At 37.0% G+C, this 23777-nt stretch overlaps 1 protein-coding gene across 1 annotated transcript in view; it reads right to left on the bottom strand.

Annotated features, from left to right (window-relative positions):
- iars1 (isoleucyl-tRNA synthetase 1) overlaps window positions 1-23777 on the bottom strand; it is a 180270-nt gene that overhangs the window by 69767 nt on the left and 86726 nt on the right. Inside the window, exons 15-22 of the mRNA XM_080181800.1 lie at window positions 19111-19184; window positions 15344-15538; window positions 12012-12098; window positions 10266-10349; window positions 7747-7891; window positions 7295-7415; window positions 4269-4360; window positions 3511-3588 (exon numbers count right to left, since the gene is read on the bottom strand). Of these exons, the coding sequence (XP_080037926.1) occupies window positions 3511-3588; window positions 4269-4360; window positions 7295-7415; window positions 7747-7891; window positions 10266-10349; window positions 12012-12098; window positions 15344-15538; window positions 19111-19184 (876 nt within the window). The remainder of the gene's footprint in view (window positions 1-3510; window positions 3589-4268; window positions 4361-7294; window positions 7416-7746; window positions 7892-10265; window positions 10350-12011; window positions 12099-15343; window positions 15539-19110; window positions 19185-23777) is intronic.

The raw sequence follows: 23777 nt of genomic DNA, 5'->3' as shown, positions 1-23777 counted from the left end.
GACCTGGAAGCAGTAAGAAAATTTGTAATTACTTAGAAGTGTTATGGAAATCTGCTATTGTTCTAAAAAAAATTTGGAAAAGACTTTGTAAGAGTTGGTATCACTTATAAAGGGTCCAATTATAACGCTGGATAGTAAGAAATACTGGTCTATGTGACCTGGAGGAAGTTAAAATATCAATGTTATGTGGTACGAGAACAATAGAGATCAAGAGGAGAGGAGTTGAGAAGGTCCTGGTAAGAGGTGGAACATGTATAGAAGATTGTATGGATTGAACCATCTTTATGCAGACACCACTGTCAGTGGAAAATTGTCAAAGTCCTTGAAGAAAAAGGACTGGAATACTGCTTGGAAGGAAGATGTGGCTGAAACTGAAACCACAAATGCAAAATGGGCAGAAAGGTCACATGAACTCGGAATGTTAACTCCATTTCTCTCTCACAAAACTGCCAGGTCTGCTGAGTTTATCCAGCATTTTCTGTTTGTATTGCAAAATGGACTGTCTGCTACCACAATGAGATTTTAGTTGTATGTGCTATTCCGTGTAATCCTTTGTTCATACTGAAGTGATCTGCGTGTCAGCTCCATGTTTAATTTGTATTGATTCTGATCCATGTTAAACTTACAAAATGTGACATCTTAACTGATAATTTCTTGATTTGGAGGTAGTTTGGTAAATTTCCCCATGGGGATTGTAACATTAGCAGTGTTCATTGTTATGTCTGAAAAAACTGAACAACTTCTGGCGTCTGACCATATACAAATACAGAAACCAGAAATTGTTGTCAGAGGTAACCTTGTACGAACTGTGCTGTGAGAGAACTTTGTTGAAAGAGTGGTACTGAAATGAACAGCAGCTTGGCGTGGTGATGTTTGTCACTTGTTTCCTATTAAAGGCACCAGAAAACATAAGCCTCGTACATTCAGTAGAAGTGAGGTTTTAAAAGCATGATAAATGGTAATTAACAACAAACCCTTTGCTTCTGAAAATTACATTTTACAAACATGGAGTTTCATTTCTTCAGAGAGCCATTTGTGCTGAAGATTTCAAAATACAATTAAATATTTTATTTTACTTTTTCACAATTTCTTGCCTTTCTCAATCTTTAGCAACTATGCCTTTTGCCTTCCATTAGACACTGCAGGAGGAATTTTCTGTTCTTTGCAGGAGTACAGCTCGCCGACTACAGAGCCAACTTTTCTCGCCACATCATGTGGCATTCTTATGCAGACCAATCTGTAGGCATTGCCCACACTGGAATGCTGGTGGGACCAGGGAAACTAAGAACTTCCACCCACCCACCCCCACCCCCCATGGAGCTCCCCAGAGGGCCCCCCTCCTTGACACTGCCTCTGGGCAGTGATGGGTTAGGACAAGGGGACAGTGCCAGGAGACATTATCAGGGTACTGTCTGGGCATGTCCCTCTCCCCCTGGGGCTATGTTTACCTGTGCACCTCAAAGGTTTCCTTTGCCTAGTTTCAGGTTTTAAAAAGTTGTACACCTCACCGACATGATGCCACACCAGCAAGGAGGGGAATTTCTAATGAGGAGTGATAACATGGCAGGGAAGCCCTTTAATGACAAGTTCACTTTTTGAAATTAGGTTACCATTTTATTACATCACCGTTGCAGGGTGGGAAAAAAAAATCAGTAAATAGATCTTACAAGATCCTTGTTTTCTGACTCTCAATACTCCTGCTGTCGTTTGGCATGCATATCTCAGTACGGATTGGTTGAAGAGCCTTGCTATTTCTTGATTTCTTGTCCAGTTCAACAGATACCCTGTAGCGGGTGTTATACTGTATCAAGCAGGTAGATTTGAGCAAGTTTCTGCTCAAAAGCTTGCAAAGGTTTAGTGGGCAGCTGTCAGTGAGTGAATCTTCCTTCATCATGGACCACAAAATCAATATTCTTAAAATCTTCAAGATACATTCCTATCACATGGGCAAATTGAATTTCTGCTGTGGCTTCTCAATTTTTTTTTTGCACCCTTGATCAATACTTAACTCTTACAAAAGTGCAGTCATGGTGCAATGTTAATTTCCCAAGTTGCAAAATAGATGCAATATAAATGTGAAAATCATTTGTACATTGAAGGCATAATTGAAAACATAAGTTTTCTAGCCACTAACTATGCTATGTCTTTCAAGTATTATTTGCGCTTAATTGTACAGATTATTTAAGTGGCATAATGTAAAGCAGTGAGCACAACTATGGAACTCAATTATAAAAGTGAAAGATCAAGGATGTCATATTTCAACCAAAAAAAAGGCAGACAAAAAGAAAGTGTATGAATACTACCATGAAATTAGTTTCTAATAGTGATGAATGTTCAGATCTGTCCATCTAATTTGTAGTAAAACAGAAAATACCCCATCCGAATGCAAACAGTTTTGAAACTTGTTCGGATACTTGAGGACAGGTTCATCCTTTATGCCTATCACCAAGAAGTTGAATTAAAAAGTAGACAGAACAAAACTCAATGCCACTATTTCAATAAAATGTCAAGAACAAGAATGAATAATCTATTCAGTAGCATAAGAGCATATGGGGCGGCACGGTAGCACAGTGGTTAGCACTGCTGCTTCACAGCTCCAGGGTCCTGGGTTCGATTCCTGGCTCGGGTTACTGTCTGTGTGGAGTTTGCACATTCTCCTCGTGTCTGCGTGGGTTTCCTCCGGGTACTCCGGTTTCCTCCCACAGTCCAAAGATGTGCAGGTTAGGATGATTGGCCATGCTAAGAAATTGCCCCTTAGAGCCCAGGGATATGTAGGTTAGAGGGATTAGTGGGTATAATATCTATGGATATGGGGATAGGGACTGGGTGGGATTGTGTTCAGTGCAGACTCGATGGGCTGAAGGGCCTCCTTCTGTACTGTAGGATTCTATGATTCTATATCTTGCAGTCGATCTTCATAAAACACCTGGTTACAGATAGCCAACCTTCTCCAAATCATCTTTAAAGTCCAGATAAACAATACAGGAACATAGGAAGCTTCCTTGTATATGAAAGTATGACAAGCTTGTTATTATGATACTTTTCCCTGGTCAAGAGAATCTATTGCTACACAAGTTTTTAAAATTCTCATAATTAAGAATCTATGGTCTTAATTAAGTGTACCATCTCCCAAAGGTATATGTTTATTCAGTTAGCTAAAATAAATTCAATCACAAAAAAAGCTATAAATCTTAAAACTAGCAAAAAGGTAAGTAAAGATCTCTCAGGAACTCAAGTAGAAAATATAATGAATAGAAGAACATCAACAACTGTGGCATATTAGTCACTTAACTATTATGGTTTTGCCTATCAGAAAAACACTAAAATAGTTCCAACTGAGACACTGTTTTACATTCGAACAAGCAATTTATACATGGAACAGAAGAAAATAAATCTTTGAATAATTATAGTAATACCTCATCTGAAAAAATGAGCAATCTTTTAACTGTTTTGTTTTGCAAATTACAAAGACAAGCATTCTAAATTAACAGCATTGTTAAGTTTTCATACCATCAGCCGACACATGCAGAACAAAACACTGAACAAGGTCTCCAAAGCTCTTTGGCAATCTGTAGCTCCACCTTCACCCTATCAAAGAGAAATAGCAACCAGAATTATCAGAAAATACCCCCTATGCAATGAGAAAGTAATGATGGTTAAATAATGGTAACCTTTTAAAAATTATCTAAATTGTATTTTAATGGAAAGGTGTGCTATCTATTAGGGCGACACGGTGGCACAGTGGTTAGCACTGTTGCTTCACAGTACCAGGGATCCTGGTTCAATTCCGGTCTTGGGTGACTGGCTGTGTAGAGTTTGCATGTTCTCCCTTTGTCTGCTTGGGTTTCCTCTGGGTGCTCTGGTTTCCTCCCACACACAAAAGATGCGCAGGTTACGTGGATTAGCCATGCTAAATTGCCCCTTCATGTTAGGGCAAATTAGCAGCGTAAATACGTGAGGTCGCAGGGATGTGCCCTGGGTGGGATTTTTGCCGTTGCAGGTTTGATAGGCCGAATGGCTTCCCTCTGCACTGTAGTGATTCTGTCATCGCTATTATTAATCCCTTCCACTAATAAAAAGTAAATTTCTCTGCACTTGACCCCACTACTGCTGAAACTCTCATTCGTGCCCAGATCTCAATCACCTGGGAAGAGAAATTAAATACAAATCAAGAGGAGCTACTTATTGTACTCATGCTTTTAATTATAAGAAAAATAATGGGACTTAAAATAGATCGTTTCTACCCAAGGGAGTTGAAAGATGCTTACCTTTAATCTTCTACGGTTCATTCTCACATACCAATTAGTTAGCATGTCTACAAATTTGACTAGCCTTGGCACCACAGTGTAAAGCCTGTATGCTGTAAATAAAACATTGCTTATTTAAAAAAAAATGAAAACAAGTTTCAAGATATCAAACTTTAGTTTGATTTGGTCAATAAATTTACAAACTGCAATGACTAGGCAGGAGAGAATTGCATTATAAACATTTTCTTTTTAAATGTTTCCTGAATATAAACTATTAACTTCTAATTGACAAGTTACAGTTTAGAAAATGCAATTAACATTGCATAATCCTCCTTAGCAATTTGTGTGTCTGGAAGGGGGTTGTAGTCAGGATTGTTTGAAAGATTAGTTTTAAAAGGTTTAAGGAGTTAGGAAGGGATACAGCAAAATTTGGGGATTCAGGCTGAGAATTTCAGAAATGGGTCAGAATTGGCAAAGGCTCTGGCATTGGTAGCAGGCAGAGCACAGGGGCAGGGGGAGCAAAATGTGCAATAGATGAGTGTTGGAGGAGCCAAGGGCACAGCCAAGGATAGTGGGCTAAACAATGTTACAGAGGTGTGAGACCATGAAGGAAACTGGTGAAGACGAAGATGTTTTTGAGTTCAATATATTTGATACGAGAATGACTTTACGTGTGATAATATTTAGGAGGTAATGAAAAGTTCTGGATGACATGTTTGTACATGGTAGAACTCAGTAAGCCAAATTAATAGTTTAGGTAAATAAGTTAAACCTATTGGTAATAATTGCACAATATGTGAGTTTCAACAGCAAAGGAGGGGAGGTAAGTGTGAAGACACGAAATGGAATCCATTGGTGGATTGGATAGAATGATCAAAGCTCCTTTCATGACCAAGAAACCATGGGGCACACGATACTGAGTTGAGTATGAGAGGAGGTAGGAGGTTTGAGGGATGATCAGGGACTATTTTTACTGCACCACGTCAAAGGCAGCATTCAATCAGACTTCTGCTTTAGCTCAGTTAGATGTTGTGGCTGAAATAGAGTAGGTCAAATAAAAGACAGTTCCAAGGGCAGTGGATAGATTTCCTCAAGGATAAGGTTGCTTCACATTTATTTAGAAATGGCCATTTGGAAATCAATATCACCCTTTATTGTGCAATATAAATGCAAGACAAGCTTCATGTTACAAAGTAACAGATCTCAGGGCACCCCAAAATATTTACAGCTAGTGATGTACTTTTGAAGTGAAATTGTAGTGTGGGAAACGCAGCAGCCACTTTTTTGCACTCTAAAGGTCCCACAAACAACGAAGTGATAATGACCAGATAATCTGCTTTTTTTGTGATGCCTATTAAAGTATAAGTATTGGCCCGGACACAAGGAAAGAGTTCTTCTTTGAAACAGTTGTATGGATTTTTTTTCTGTTCATTTGTCATGAACCACGCTGATGTTACCTGTGAGGGTGTCCCAACATGAAACACTGGTTCATAGTGGTGTATAGTTTTTTTTGTAATCCAGTGGGGAACCAGTCCAATCATTATAAAACAACTATTAAAGAATATTTATTAAAAGAAAAATACAAAATGAAAATGACTACAATACTCGGATACTTAAGTACATGAATAGCTAAACACAACACACAGTTTATGCTGAAATTATCCCTTGTTCCAAAATATATCTATGATACTTCAATGAACTCACTAAAACTTCTCTTTCCCAAACCACATCCAAATTAAATAAGTCAATAAGTCAAATCCAGTGATGGTTCCACACATAATACAGGGCTGATGATAAAATCTGGGAACTTATTTTCCTGGGCCAACAAAGATATTTAAACTATAGAAACATAGAAATTAGAAGCAGGAGTAGGCTTCAGCCCTTTGAGTCTGCTCCACCATTCATCTTGATTACGTTTGATCATTGAATTCAATATCCTGATCCCCTCTTTCTCCCATATCCCTTTAGCCCCAAGAGCTATAATTTAGCCTCAAGGACTATACGTAGGTTTTCGTGCAATGCCTTGACTCTAAGATTTGGATTCAACACCATAACATCTCTGAGAAGTAAACTCCTAGCTGTCAGTTACAGGCTGGCTTCAGCTATAAGGTACAGACTGAACTCTCTGCTTCTGTAACAGTTATACTGTTTCCCCTTTCGTTATTTTATTACTTGAAAGTGAGCTGTCTACATATCTCCAATTTTTTCCTTTTGTGGAGCTTAGTATAGCCCTGAATCATCCAGTCACTTAGGTACACTGTTTCTGTTTACGGAACTTAATATTTCTATAGCATTCATCTAAGTAATCTGTCTTGACTACAGCAGCAATTCACACCTGATCATGTTTAGATGCTCTCATGCCTTTAGAATGCAATAATCACTTTTAGAGGCTTGCCTGCCCATGAAATGCTGGTTGTTACTGAAAGTTAGTAGATTTCTATCTTTCAGACCTTTTTAAATTCTTGTTACTGTTGTTATATTGATTTCTACCTTTCAGGCCTTTTTAAATTCTTGCTATTGTTGCTGCTAGGCAAAACCCTGACACACTTGAGAGAGCAGATAAGGTCTTGGTTTAATGGCTCATTCAAAAGGTGACACCTCCAACAACGTAGCATTCCCTCAGTACTGCACTGGAATATCAAACTTGATTTTTGAGCTCAAGTCCCTGGAGTCAGACTTGAACCCACAGCCTTCTGCAAATGCAAGAGTGCTACCAATTGAACCATGGCTGACATGTAGGACAATTTAAAATCACAATCACAAAGGAAAAACAAAGGATTTAGCAAAAACTACAGACACATGAATTTAGCTGAGCATCTTTTTCTTTTAAAAAAAAGTAAATATGGACCTGGGCTTATTATGCAAGTTGGATGAAATCAATTATCTTTTTTGCACCTTAATTCTGAAGTTCAAATTATTGAATATAGATTGTAAAAAATAAATTATGAATCCTGTACAAATTACCCTGAGAAAGAATATGGAAGAAAACCAAAAGATAGTTATGGGGTTCTAATTTTTTTTAACTATGTTTTCATGTTTAAAATTACCTTCCATTTCTGCTTTGAAAAACTGAATGAGAGATTGTGTAAATGAAAGTATCCACTTATCCATAATGTTGTCACTGTCCTCAACCATGCTTTCGTTGAAAAGGAACTGGATACCCTCTTCCTAGAATGAGAAATATAGCAGTGATTTAAAAATAACTGAACTGTTGTCAGTAGACTTTACGTTATACTTCAACTTTTTAATATTTAAAGCTACAGATTCTGACATTAAGCTAATATTTTAATCAATACACTTTCATGCAAGTGTAATGAAACAAACCAACAATTCAGTAAACGTTAAATTGTTATGTATACAACCAGTGCTGGAGTGCAGCGATGCGGGGATTTTCACAGTAACTTCATTGCAGTGTTAATGTAAGCCTACTTGTGACACTAATAATAAATAATAAATAAATGAACAATTTGTAGAATTTCACATAGATGTATTCCTGTACCTTGTGCAATCTCTGAACGTTCTGAATAAGAAATCTATATGCATTGTACCAAGGCAAGAAAACATCCTTCAGAACGTCTCGCACTCCTTCTTCCTTAAAACGCAAATTTTCTGCTCTCACAACAGGGGAATTAATAAGGTACAACCTAAAACAGAACATTTACATGGTTCATCGAAAATGTTATTACATAATCAAAGGCTGAATTAAAATAACATCCAACTAAATTTGCTGCAAAATCCAGCAAATATTTAAAGACGTCAAATGAAATACAAATACTATTTCAAGATAATTTCAGAACTTCAAATAGTAATCTGCAACTCCCCTTTATATGAATTAAAATAATGACATACTAATGATATTTGTATTAGAGATGCCCATCTTCAAAACAGTCTGGTAATAATATTGACTTTCAGATCACAAATATAAATATCAATTGCTAACCAATTAAGATAAACAAGTCCAATTTAATACCTTAACATTACTGTAATTCATTTCAATCAAACAGGCCGTTAAGCCTAAATTGTTGGCTGTTCAACAGAATTCATCATTTTACAAAAAAAACACTCAATCAAAGTAGTATGTTTCACATTTAGGCACAAGATGTCATGTTCTATTAGGATTTCAATCACAGATTTTCAGTTTAATCCTGTTTAACACATTTCACCTTCTGGGTTACTTCAAACTTTAACGTAACATGACAGAATATGTCCATGTAAAACGTATTTGTAGTGTTTTTGTAAATTCAACGTTTTTAATAGGACAGTTGCTGAAATTAGTTTTCTATAGACTATTATTCATGCAAACATTTATTCTCAAAAAAACTGGTGTCAATAAGTATCAAACAAAACACACACAAATTAGGTTGGTGAATGTTTTGAAGTCACATTATGATGATGACACATTTCAAATCGGCCAGGATATTTTTCACTGTGACATGACAGATTTTTAAGAGTACTGAAATGAGGTAGCTTGCTCAATTATGCTATTTACTCTTATTACAAATGAGACAACTCTGCAGATGGCTTCAACATGAACTGGTCACACCATGCACATTGGCACAAGGGGATCCACTAACCAAATGCAATAAATTGCTAACAAAAGATACAGGATTAGTCTCTGGCCATCATAACTTCAACTTCTCAACATGAGAACTTCAGCAACATACACTAGACTACCAGGCAATTGAATTAGAGAGTTGGAATAGTATCTACACTTCCGACATAGTATTCTCAGTGATAAGGAAACATCAAATGGAATAAAACATTTACCATCTTTAAGAAGTTAGCGAAATTGAATATAAAAGCACAAGTTGTTAAAACATAGGTGTCCTTACGTTGTGACAATACTGTGCCTTTAAGAAATACAATCGTCATGTTTCGTGTGCAGGATCTATTTTAGTAGTTTGTTTTATTATCAATGCTGTTTTATTTGCATCTGGCAGCCTTGTATTATTACTGCAGCATCATAATTGTTCCTAATTATTAAAGTGTTTGTTTTAATCTGAACTAACGCTATTTCGCTGTTTTTAATGTTTTCCCCTGAGGTTTTGCAGACTAGGACTTGATTAAGTTGATTGACAGGTTAAAGTCATATGACTGGGTGGAGCTAGGCTTACACAGAGAAATCACGCTCAGATGCTTTTTGGGGAGCTGTAGAAAGAAGACGTAGCTCTGAGTATCTGAATTCTAGAGACTAGGTTTATTTCGCTGAAGTTCTGTTGTTAAGGTATATCATTCTCAGAAACTGCTGTTTCGATCTCTGTCCCAGAGTTGTTCAAAGGCTGGAAATCCAGCAACCACATGAGCATATTGGGTTTCTGATGCTAACTGGTTCTGAAGAAGGGATTGATATCCATGGGATGCTGCTTACAATCGGAACTTCAGAGATAGCTAACTGTTAAGAATTATAACTGTTCTTAAATAAAGTTTGTTTTGATAAAAGCTTCCTAGTGGGTCAACTGAATCATGCCGAGAGCAAAATATCTTATGCTCGTCCTAATGCTAAAATCAAAATTAAAAGTTGGGGTCTAGGCTAACTTCATAATATGCTTTGGAGTTTCTAATCTAGTCCTTAACAATAGGGATAACAATACTATAGGAATGTTGGAATCCGTTCTAAACTTTGAGTGCCATTTTGAAGTAGGTTAATGGACAAGGAGAAACAAGGAGAATACAAGAAGTATGATAAACTCATTATCTAGACAAACCTGATTACTCTGAATCTCTCAAATTAACCTTGATACAGTCTAACTGATCTACTGATATTTAACTCATTAATGCTCCAGTTCTGCTTTCAGCAAATTCAATTTATCTTCAGCATCTCACATCACTTGAATAAATGTATATAAGGACATTGTATCACTGAATGAGAAAAGCCGAATGTCCCGATAGCCACACGATACAACAATAATAGAACTGCTGAGGAAGTGAATCACTCACTTGCTGAAGTTAATAGGTCAACATTTTTTTTGAAGTAATCATTAAAAACTAAGTACGCCCCCATTAAAATTTATATTTTACCTCAGTGCATCTGCACCATAGCTGCTCACAATATTCATCGGATCTGGGTAGTTTTTTTTACGTTTGCTCATTTTCTGACCATCACTAAATGAAGATGAAAACAGAAATATGGCTCACTGTTTGCATATTAGAAATTGCATACATTTTTAAAATTGAAAAGGACAAAATGTTACAATTACAAATAATTTATCCATAATAAATAATTTATTTCCAGTTTGGCTTTCATTAAGGCAGCTGTATTTTCCTAATTCTAATTCTGACATAATCATAACAATGGTGAACCCCACTTCACTCTGTCCAATCCTATTTTTGTCTCTGGTAAAATAAATTCTTTGGCAAAATTCTTCCTTTGAGCCTTAAATATTATATTGACTTGTCTTCAAGTCCAGTAAGATCAGAAGCTTGGATTTCAGGAATTGGTCCACGAGTGCCATCTTGCCTTCAAATCTATCTTTATTTCCAGAGTCTGAATTACTAAAATAAAATACCACGCTAGAAAAGCCTCTGTTGATAGACTTCCATTCCCTGCAGTCCAACTTCCTCCATATCCTCAGAGAACAGAATGTTCATGGAAGCCTCGAGAATGTGATCCAATTGCAGAAAATGAATGTGGGGGGGGGGGGGGTTAATACCATTTCCTTTAACTTCCAGGCACAGCAAAATGCACAGAAACTTACCAAAAATGTTGCCCATAATTTGTTCAACTCTGAACATATTCAATTCCTCTCAGATAAACACGAGTCTCAATTGCACATCTGACATATATTCTAGTCCTACCATCCCTCCACTTTCTGAACAATTCTATACTAAATATGACAATCTTACCCTTGCAATTATCGTGAGCATCTCATAGAATCATAGAAACCCCACTGAGCACAAAGAGGTCATTTGGCCCATCGAGTCTGCACCGACCACAATCCCACCCAGGCCTTACCCCATATCCCTACATATTTACGCATTAATCTCTCTAACCTACACATCTCAGGACTAAGAGGCAATTTTAGTGTGGCCAATCAACCTAACCCGCACAGCTTCAGACTGTGGGAGGAAACCAGAGCACCTGGAGGAAAGCCACGCCGACAAAAGAGAAGTGTAAACTCCACACAGACAGTGACCCAAGCTGGGAATCGAATCCAGGTCCCTAGAGCTGTGAAGCAGCAGTGCAAACCACTGTGCTACCGTGCCGCTCCACTTTATCTACTTTAAACTATATAGCTTCAATTAGTTCTGCAACTCTGAATGTTTTCACTGTGAAACAGTGCAAGACCATTGTTCTCCATAGCTTGGCATAAATTTGAATAGCTAATACCTGGAAAATGTTTGCAACTGGGCAAACTCCAAGCCGTTTTAGCCTTTTTAACCTAACATCACACTCCACTGGACCCTCACCCCATAAGTACCTCCAAACATGAAGAAAGCTGACTAAGCAGAGAAAAAGATGAGAAAATTAGAGTACATCTGTCATAATCATCAACTCCTGCAGTGCTCCTCCAAGACCGCAATAGCTCATCAAGAAAATTAGTTACAATTTATAGTAAGGTTTAAGCTAAAAATTTGATCACTTGATGATGAGTTTTCAATGTCTACAACATCCAAAACTGGATGAATCCAGAAACATCAAAGAAAAACACATTCTAATTATACATGACAGTCCTGCTCCTAGCACGTACTATGAATTTTAATAATGTTTAAAATTTAAATACAATTTTAATGGTTATTGATGCACAAGTATTAAAAATGTCCTACCTTGCCAGTACCAAGCCATTTACGATTACATTTCTGAATGGTGGCTTGCCAAACAAGGCTGTAGACAGTACCAGTAGGGTATAAAACCTAAGGAAACAGTTTAAACATTTCAAAAACCTGAGTACTTTCTGTCACATCAATGGTCTTGATTCAAAGAACTTCAGTGCCATTTTATCTTGTATCCTATAATGCAATGACATACTAAATTATTTATTTTTTCTTCTTCTATAAGAACATAAATAGAAACAGGAATAAATAATTTGGCCTTCAAGGTCCTCTATCATTCAATAAGATCTCTTACCCACTCTTCTGAGCTAACCCCATGTCTCTTAATTCCCTTACAATTCAAAAATCTATCGATCTTTACCCTGAATATATTCAGCAATTCAATATGCACAGCTCTCTAGGATCGAGAATTCCAAAGATCTACAATGCTTTAAGAAATTTCACCACTTAAATGGTTAACACCATGTTCTGAGATAGTTATCTCCAGTGCTCGATTCCCCAGCCAAAGGAAAACTCCTACCAGCATTGTTCCTATCAAATCATTTCAAGAATGGCTACACATCTCAATGAGATCATTTCTCAATCTTTTAAATTTCAGAGAATATAATCCCAATCTATTCAATGTCTTGCCACAGAACAATCCCCTCATCCCACAAATCAGTCTAGTGAACTTTTTCTTTCTGCCTTTTGAATACCATCTCCTTTCATCGTTTGCACCACTTGATAGATAACAAGACAATATATAAGTAAAAGGATTAAACCACCAGGAAAGACCAAATAGGGTGGGGCTTTTTATAATAAAAACATTGAAGGGTAATGAATAGATCTGGATGGAGAGGGTAGATGTAGAGCAAGGTGGGTGTCCACTTGCAAGAGGATCAAAATTCTGAGAACAGAAATCTAAGATAGTCAGTCACTATTAAACCCAAAAGTGAATTTAGCATAAACTTTATTACAAACAGGGTATCTGTTGCTATTTGAGACAAGTAGCATCAATATATTTAAGGCACAACGAGATAAGTTCCTGAGGAAGAAAGGAGTAGGCTATTCATGTAGGGTTAGATAAAATAAAGAGAGTGAAGAAGTTGCTGTGGAGAGTAAACACCAACAAGAACAAGTTGTCACCACAGTTAACTCTCCTGCCAGTTGAAATACTCCAGCACCACCACTAGCACAAGGACATTACTACAGCACAAATATATTCTGGCAGCTTCTATTATAAATGAAAATTAAATGGAAATATGAAGGGAGAATCTATGATCTTAACTTGGGGATTGAATTATCCTTACACACCCTAGTCCAATTATTTTCTGGACCTGTTTCACTTCAAAACTACACTTGGTTTGAATCTCAGCGTGCAATGTCACAAGACTGACTAATTATTAATGAACACAAATATTATATATAGTTAGGAATAAAAAACATCCTACAGAAGGATGTAATTTTACTCAAAAGCACTGACTTTAAAAAAACTGCAAAGACAATAATGAGAAAAGGAAAAGATTTACATATGGAGGAAGATAATCTGCTAAAAAATTAGAGGTATAAACATTTTAATCATGGACAATGCTGCTTATTTTCTCAGCAGTTCAATAAATGGAGGAAATGCACTCAATCGCCTATTAAACATTTATCTGACCAATATTGTTCTTTTGTTATGAACGTTGAACTTCAGAAAACTTATGTTTTGAAAATCTTTAATTTTAGGTGAAAGAATATTCTGGAAAGGGGGTGATGAGATCATACAACTACCATCACTCAGGCACAGGCCCACGCAATCTGTTGGTCATGGGAGGGAAACTCAAACAGAAATATCAAGTGATGGTTCTCATATCTTTCCAGTGACTCACAGTAAAGGGACAGCAGCTCAGGGAGAGAGAGACAAAGCAACCACAGCTGTGTGGGAAAGCAAAATAGTTACTGCTGTGAAGAACAGGGAAGGACTGTTTTGCATTAGTAACCCAGCAGGATGCTTGAGAGAGTTCAATTGCTGCTTGAAAGGAAGAGGAAATTTAAGGAACAAAGCATTGTTGAGATGGGCCTTGCTGGTGAAAGTCGGATTTGGAAAGCTAGACTGAGTGGAATGACTTCTGAAGGACATTGAGAGGTATTGATCGAGCACGGCAGGGAGGTATGGCATGCTAGAGGGCTGGGAGTGATTTTGGACTTGTTTTTCTAATATCACACACCTGTCAGAAGTGCAGCATACAAGAAAAAGGACATATTTTGATCACGTTAGGTGAATTAGTTGCTGTTATATTTGAGATTTTAGTTCATTAGAGTAAAAAAATCTTCAAACTTGAAATCTTGTCCTTTGGTAATTGCCATCAATCAATTACTGGAAATTCACCCCTTTTAAAAAAGTTATTGGCCTCCACGAGGATCGTAAAACTTTGCAAATGACAAAATCTTCAGATTTTCAAAAACCATTTGATGAGAGTGTCCAGAGCCTGGGGTCACAGTCTGAGGATTCGGGGCAGACCATTTAGGATGGCGATGAGGAGACATTCCCACAGGAAGTAGTTGATGCCAAAGCACAGTATTCAAGAGGTGACTGGATATAGCTCTTGGGGTGAATGGGATCAAAGGTTATGGGGAGAAAGCAGGATTAGGCTGTTGAGTTGGACGATCAACCATGATCGTGATAAAGGTTCAATGGGCTGGATGGCCTCCTTCTGCTCCTATATCTCTATATTCAGCTGTTGAGTCTGACGAAAAGAGAATGCTAAACAGAAATTCTAAAGAATACCTCCTCATTACATAGAATTATTTTTTTTTCTGAACTGTAGCTGCTTGAACTCAAAATATAGGATTTATTGCATATCTTGTTCAAGTTTAGTCTTCAAATCATCTTGCGCAATTGTTTAATGTTTTTCACATTGCTTGGGCTGTCTCAGCCTCCATTTATTTGCCAGTGGGACTAAGTTCACATTAAGCAAACCAAAGTTTCACATTGTTTGTAAAATCTCATTTGGAAGGTAACTGAAGGGAAAATTCAAAATATCCACATAGGCACAATAAAAAATGGTGGTGTAAGACTTGGTTGGGTGAAGACATAATGTTGTGACAGTATAGGAGGAACTTAACTAAGCTTTACTTGACCTGGAAATGTGTTATGCAGAACCTATTCTCAGGAAGAAAAAAAAATTTGATTTTCTTTTAAGAATGATTCTGTAAGGCATTAAATCTTAAATCTGAGAAAACAACTTCAGTAAATCATCCGTTTCAATCCATTGCTATACCTATGTTCATCTGTCAAACACTATGAATACCATAACAAGTTTAAGAAATTATAACATTGCCACAGCAGAAATGACTTCTTTTACCATCCTCTTGTTTGGTCAATTCCCTCAGCAATGAAGTCTGCTGGGAAGCTGTCTTCAAATTCTCTTTTGTTTTCAAAGGGATAGTGAACCTGAGCATATGGCATGCTTCCACTTTCAAACCAGCAGTCAAAGACCTCAGAAACTCGTCTCAGTACGCCTTTTCCACAGTGTGATGGGATAGTGATGTGGTCCACACTGGAACAGAAAAAAAAATGACCAATGCATCAATCAGAAGGAAGGAAAAGGCAAGTAACAATCAATAATGTATTCCACTTTGCAAGAAGCACATTAATGATCATATTATCATACATTTTACATGACAACAGTGACTGTACTTTGAAAGTGCTTCATTGTCTGCAAACCATTTTAGGATATCCTTGAAGTCAATAAGGTTTTCTTATAGAAATAATTTCCCCCTATTTCTGAAGATACAGGAATGTGAAAAGATGCAGTTCTACAAATGCCAACAGACCTTTATTATCTTTGCCCAAGTAGCCATTCTTTATGTATGAACAGTGAACTTTCCGTTGCTTATTTAAAAGAAGATAGCAGCACAGAAAATTCTCCTGCTAACCTTATTCAATGTTCACGTCAATGTTTTCCCACAGGGATCAAAACTGAATTTTCAATGCTTTTTCATGCTCCCTTGCAGAGGAACATTTAGATCTACTTATACTGCCCAAATGTTGCCCTTGTCATGGCCTGCTGCAATGTTTCTGTGAAGCCCAATGCAAGCTGGAGGTCTAGCACGTCATCTTCTGATAAGGCATTTTAAGCCTTCTGAATTCAACACTGAGTTCGACAACTTCAGACTGGTTACTCTCTCTTCCATCTTGACCCCCCTTTTAAATTCAAATCTTTTGACCTAACACACCACTCCCTCCCCCACAAGGCCATCTGTTCACAAGTTTTGTTTTCACACAGCACCGACCTCGGTTCTGCTATTAACACATTCTTTATGCCATTATTAGCACCTTCTTTAGTTCTTAGCACTGCCCAAAATATCCTGGTCCAATCTCCCTTGCTCTCACCTATCTCTAGCCATCTATTTTGCTCCACCCCTTCTCAGACACTACAACATACCCCATTCCTCTCTTTCTTTGGCTCTGAAGAGGGGTCATACAGATTCACAACGTTAACACTGCTTCTTTCTCACTAGATGCTGCCACATCTGCTGAGTTTTTCTTGCATGTCCTGTTTTTATTTCAGATTTCCAACATCCACAGTATGTTGCTTTAAGGTTTTTAGTCTACAACTTAATAATGAAATTGTATTTTGCGTGCTTTTACCGCTTCCATTTTCAACTAGAGAAAATATTGAACACGCACGAGGAAGGTATGTTATTTCATGATGGTTTAACATACACAAATACTTAATCATAATATGAGCAAGATATTATCTAAATGTCTGGTGGCCACAACTTTAGCATCTGTTTGTGTACTAGACCTTCTCCCATAGCATTGCACATGAGAAATGAAAGTCTAGGCTGGGGTTGTATAAGCCCGGGTGCACTGGTGTAATTTAGCCCCCTTTTAAAGCCATACTTTCCTCCTTGTTAATATATTGCCGATATGATTTCCTACATTCAGATGTCTAGTAGTAACTGCCTATGTAAAAATAGAGTATGGACAACTGTGGGGGATTTGTTGTGAGACTTCAGGTGGACACAAATAGGAAACTGGGTATTTAAATTAAGACAAAATTTAAAGTTAAAAAATGCAGGGTGATATATTTTGAGAGGAAAATGAAGTAGTTAAGAGTTATAGGATACAGGCAGGAAAGTAGGGTTAAGCTCACAGTCAGCCACGATCTTATTGGTGGAGCAGGTTCAATGGGTCAAATGGTCTATTCCAAATCCTATTTCTTTTGATATAATCATCCTATTAAGAAATATACAATAAATACAATTACTGCTGAGTTTTGTTGTCAATTACATTGTTGACATTCCTTGCATTACATTTGAAAAGAAAACTTGTATTCCAGATTGGAGTGGCATTGCTTATTTTCTGGAGCAGGTAATCTTACAGCTGTGGTTTCTTTCAAAATGTGCTTTATTCTGGTTTCCAGATATTGTAATGGGAGAAATTGCTTTGTGGCATGCAGGACCTGTCTCAGATAAATCAATCACAACACTGCATGTACAAAAAAGTTCCTCAAAATGATTCAGTGTATCTTATTCTTTAAGTGTATTCAATTGCATAGAATAGGCCCACATTACTTTGACACAATGTTCAATTTCAATGTTCAGCATTTACATTCCAGCTGCCCTGGTGGGACTGAAGTTTCAATTAGTCAAAAATAAACTTTGCAAATTCTAGATTTGACAAATCTAGTTTGCTGAAACTTGAGGTACTTAAACGTTGACATTTCACAAAATTTTCTAGCCATAACATGAAACAAATCAAGTCAGTCATCAAGGATTGACTTTTCAGTTTCAAATGGCAGGTCTGAACTCCTGTGGATCAACTGGAAGTTATCATTCATTACCTGTGTGAATCATTGCATCCCAACACTAATGAAAGATTATTTCTCCAAGTCCTGTTGCTCAAACTGTGAGAGAACATTTTAAACTCCAATTTGACCAATTCGATCTTTATACTCTTAGTATTTTGCTAGATCTAACTGTTTCTGTGTTTTATTCTGGTAAATCTATTACCATTAGTCAATACATGATCATCAAATAGTGTAGTACTTTTGTCTTTAAAGAAGAAAGGCAAATATGATGGACATCCCATCTGATATCCAGTAGATTGATGCAATCATTTGTGAACAATTGTTAATTCCTTAGTGTTAACTATGTTAAGTGCTATATAGATTGTTGCCATTGGCTATCCCATTTACAGCACATATATGAGCGTGAGTTTCAGTTTCCTGAATGCTTGATCCATGAAGGAAACAGCTTTAATTGAGGTCTAATCAAGTGCTGGAAGTGAGCCAAAACCAATAGCGGGAACACTAACTCATTGGATAAGGTACAGCCAATTTGTGAATTGAGATAGAACCAATTTGCATTTAAATAGTCCTTTTCATCTTCAACACTCAATGCGCTTTACAGCTCATGAGGTACTTTGAAGTTAAATCTTTATTATAACGCAGGGAAATGTGGTAGCCAATTTGCACAAAGCAAGGTAGCACAAACAGCAATGTGATATTGACCAAATAATCTGTATTTGTGATGTTAATTGAGGGATAAATATTGGCCAGGGCACCAGGGAATACTCTCCTGCTCTTGATCAAAATAATAAAGGAATATTTCACTTCCAATAATCAAATTAACACTTCTTCCAAAAGATGGCATTTCCAACAAAGCTGCATTCCCTCTGGGGTGTCAGCCTAGATTTTTGAGTTCAAGTCTCTGAGTATGACTTGAGCCCATCACCTGAATCGTGACTAATATTAAGGGTAGGATTTTCCTGTCCCGCCCCGCTACAGGAATCAAGGCAGGTGGGGGCAAACCATGCAAAAGTCCATTGATCTCGGGTAGTATTTTCCAGTCTTGGGGCGAGCGTGATTGGAAAATCCCACCCAGTGTGTGGGCCTTCAACTCACAACCTGTTGACTGAACCAAGGTTATACCGAACCTTATCAGCCAACGGGTGGAGCTAGTCCCATTACAACACAGCATACCTGCTAACCAAAGTTGACTTCAATAGATTTTTGTTTCGAGCTAATAATTGTATTATAACAGACAATGACAAAAAAAGGTCCACTCTATGAAAATTTCAGAATATCCATAACATTCACATTCAAAAACAAATCTGACTCACCTTTCTCGATGAAGGTCTTCAATTTTGATTCCACTCAGCTCTTCCAATTCTGCCACGGATCCCACACATACCACCTGTCAACAGAATAATATTTTTCTTGATACATCATTCCCATACATAGAAGCAATCCATCATCCTGACAATAACCGGTAGACATAATTTGAATGAAATAATTAGTTTTAAGTATTTACCATACACAAACGGGAAAAGCTGGGAAACTCCGCTGGCGGACAATTCAATTTATAAGATACACCAATATAATACAAAATATATAAAAATACAATATGGCAAATGGAATTTTGTTTTTTATTACAAGGGGAATGGGATACACAGTAGGGATATTTATTGTGCAGGGAATTGGTGTACAGTTTTAGTTTTCTGATTTAAGAAAGGACATAACTGCACTTAAAGCAGTTCAAAGAAGGTTTACGCGACTGATTCCAGGTATTGGAGGGGAGCGGGGTGTATCTTCTAAGGAAAGGTTGGATGGGTTGGGCATGTATCCGCTGGACTTTAGATGAATGAGAAGTGATCTTATTTGAACTTAAAATCCCAAGGGCACTTGACAAAGTGGATGCTAAGGATATTTCCCCTTGTGGGAGAGGCTAGAACCAGGGGTCACAATTTAAAAATAATGATTTAAGATGGAGATGTGGAGAAATTTTCTCTCTCAGAAGAACATTAGTCTGTGAACTCTCTTCCCCAGAGAGTGGTAGAGGCAGCATCATTGAATATTTTTAAGGACAAGTTAGATTATTAACTAACAAGGGAGTCAAAAAATATTGGGGGTAGGCAGGAAAGCAGAGATGAGGCCACAATGAAATTAGTCTTGGTATAATCAAATGGCAGACCTGTCTTGAGCAGCCAAATGGTCTACTCCTGCTCTTAATTCGTAGGTTCATATTAGTGTTCATGCAGCAAAATATGTTTCAGGAATTTGTTTTCAATTGCCTGAGAAACTATTATTAGGTATTGGAGTATGCAAATCAATCCAATAAAGAATGAACATCAGTTGATTTTCTCTCTCTTATTATTGTGGATACAAGCCATCCTTTGACTCAAGTAGGGAACTCAACAGCATGTTTGCAAAAGCCAATGTTCAAAGACCAAATATAGACCAGCATAGTACAAGAAATTGGATAAAGTTATACAGCTTACAACTACGGTACGGTGCAAGAATTTCAGTCCCCAGTGACAGTTCCACTCCTGCTCTTCCCAACAATGAACCCAGGCTGGATAATCAATTGTGAACAGTACCACCAAGTACCAGAAACTTGCACAGCTCAGGAATAGAATCTGCCTCAACAGCATGATTTTGCTCCACTCTTCCATCAGCAAACATTTGCACTACGAAGCTTAAGGATATTGAATAGTGACTAATTAATTTTAAGGTAAAACGCTGTAATTTTAATATCCAAAGGAAAATTCTCTTCAGCAAGTTAGAAAGAATGTTTAGGTATGAAGCACAAATTAAATATGTGACTTAAATGATTTCACCACTTGACTGGGTAATACTGAGATATTTGCTTTTCTGGATGCAGACAGAGGGATAAGGGAAAATGAGGAAAAGCAACCAAGTTCACCGAGAGACAGTTTCATCAACTAAGTTGCATTATTGTGACAACAGAGCAACCTCTTTACAAGTTCCACTTTGGGGAAGACAGGAGACAGCTTCCAGTTGTAGGCTTCTAACTGAAGGCAGCTCAAGATTACATTTATGGTTTTTAATCACCCCACAATCACCGAAAGAATTCCATCACATCACTCTAGGCTGAGTTCCAATTCAGACTGTAGTACTTAGTTCCCTTTTCTAGATTTCAATTCATAATTTGCAGCCTTGGGAAATTTAAGGAAATCAGCATTAAAGAAAAAAGTCTATTTGGAAAAGTATAGGCATTCCAAAGTCATGATCAAAATGCAAATTATATTCTTATTAGGGTACAAAAGCTAATCACATGTAATTTCGGACAAAATTTCAAATCGACTAAAAATCAGAACATTTAAAATGTTTTGGATCAGTTATGTGAAAGTATTACTTTCAATATCTAGCATTAGATGAGGCCAAATGTCATAATTTGGAGTACAAAACAAGTTGTAAAAGAACTTGGTCATGTATAATGAATGGAAACTAACTGAAGATGTTTAAATGTTCTCATATAGTTAAACCTTATTAATCTGAACAGAATTTTGGAATATCGCATTCAATCAGCGCAATTTTACAGTGACATCGTGTACAAAGTGAGACAGAGATCTCAACAGCTTTAAACAGAAGGTAAAATAAGACAAGAAAAATTAGCAAATCAGATGTGTACTATTGTGCAAGGCAAGACAAATATGGAAGTGAAAAGATAATTATATAATTTTGGTAATGCTGAGGTGGTACAACATATCGTCTTTAACTACAGCACCACAGATAAAAGGATGCAGAAGCATGCCTACAGTTTCATCATATTGCAAAGTTGATTATAGTTAGAACATCAACAGGGATGATTAGTGGAAATATTGTGCACTTGTGAAAAAGTATAAGAAAAGGATACAAGTTGTTAATGATGTAAAGCAGGATTTGAAAAGCATACAGAATGACTATTTATGCAAAAGACAGAATTGTATTGGATTTTCTGGTTTCATGATTTTAATGATTATTAATTTCACAATAATGTTAGTGTGTCAAAATGTGAATATTGTGAATGTTGCATTAAATTGGTTCATTAATTTTTGAAGCATTTGTAATATGATCTTAAAAACTGCAATTATGGCTGTTATTTTCTTGATGGGGCACATATTTTAAATGTTCTGATTTTTAGTCAATTTGAAATTTACAGAAATACCGGCACAAACTGAAGTAGCAGCCACAAAATATAAATAAAGAAATGATCTTAATTTTACAAAATCTACCAATTATAAATTTACTCTAATTTCTACCAGATGAATAAAGAACATGCATTTATACAGTGTGTTTCACATCCCCAGGATTTTCCAAAATGCTTCAACATCGACAGAGTATTATGGAGGCAAATGTGAGAACCATCTTTACTGAGAACAACTTAGGCGGCAGGAAAGCTTTATACAGAACTCAGGGATTTGCATGTTCTGGTGCATGAATCACAAAAGGCTAGTATGCAGGTGTGCAAATAATTAGGAAAGCCAATAATTAGGAATGTTATCATTTTTGGTGAGGGGAATGGAATATAAAAGTAGGGAGGCTCTGTTTCAATTATGCAGGGGATTAGTGAGACCACACCTGGAGTGCTGATAACAGTATCAGAGTCCTTATTTAAGAAAGGATATAAACTTGTCGGAAGCAGTTCAGAGAAGGTTTACTAGACTAATACCTGGATTGGGCAGGTTATCTAATGAGGAAAGGTTGGACAGAGATAGGCTTGTATCCAGTGGAGTTAAGATTCAAACATACAAGATGTGGAGAGGATGTTTCCTCTTAAGACAGAGATGAGGAGAAATGTTTTTCTCTCAGAGCGAGTGAGTCTTTGGAGCTCTCTTCTTCAAGAGGTGCTGGAAGCAAGTCTTTGAATATTTTTAGGCAGAGCTAAATAGATTCTTGATAAACAAGGGTGAAAGGTCACCAGGTTAGACAAGAGATTACAATCAGATCAACTCTAATCTTATTGAATGACAGAGCAGGTTCGAGCCAAGTGACCTATTCCTGTTCTGAATTGATATGTTCTTAACACCTGGATATTCCACCCCCAAATCACCCAACACAAGGATAATCCCAAATGTGAAGTTATTCACATAGGTAGAAAAAGCAAAAGCAGGAGATTTCTTGTTGAGGTCGACTTGTATGAGTCACTAAAAGATAATGTGCAGATGTAGCAAGCAATTAGGAAGGCAAATGGTATGTTTGGCCTTCATCGCAAGGAGATCTAAGTACAGGAGTAAAGATATCCTGCTAAGTTGTATACAGCATTGGTGCTCACCTGGAGTATTGTGTACAGCTTTAGTTGTTATCTAAGGAGGGATATACCTGACAACGAGGAAGTGCAATGGAGGTTAAACAGATTAATCTCTGGGATGACATCAAGAAATATGGAGACAGCACAAGAAAGTAGTTTTGAGATAGATGGTCATCTACGATTGAATGGAATGGCAAAACAGGTTCAACAGGCTGAATAGCCTACTCCTGTTCCCATGTCCTTATGCATTTAGTTATGTCATCAAAAAATAGTTGCTGAAATAGCTTCAAACTTAATCTTCCAGATTAACTAACACTACAAAAGTAAAATATGCCAGAATGTTTTGTAAATTATTTGTTAAAAAGTTCAGCTTCGTAACAGATTATGCTTTAAGGAGGTAAGGCAAGTCTTTGAATATTTTTAATCAGAGCTAAATAGATTCTTGATAAACAAGGGTGAAAGGTCACCAGGTTAGACAAGAAATTACAATCAGGTCGACTCTAATCTTATTGAATGGCACAGTAGGTTCGAGCGGCCAAGTGACCTATTCCTGTTCTTAATTAATATGTTCTTAACACCTGGATATCCCACCCCCAAATCACCCAACACAAGGATAATCCCAAATGTCCTAACAGTAAAGGTGTTACATAAGCTTACAATAGGATAACATCAATTTGTCTGAATATTTTAGTGATTGCATGGTTGCAGCAGGAGCCAAAGAAAGAACTCTGAGGCAATTTTTTCCCACTTTCATAC

Source organism: Carcharhinus amblyrhynchos, chromosome 3 (genome assembly GCF_965287045.1).
Source record: "Carcharhinus amblyrhynchos chromosome 3, sCarAmb.v2.hapA, whole genome shotgun sequence".
Taxonomy (NCBI): Eukaryota; Metazoa; Chordata; class Chondrichthyes; order Carcharhiniformes; family Carcharhinidae; genus Carcharhinus; species Carcharhinus amblyrhynchos.
The sequence above is the reverse complement of the archived record's forward strand: the minus strand, read 5'-3'. Positions and strand labels throughout refer to the sequence as shown.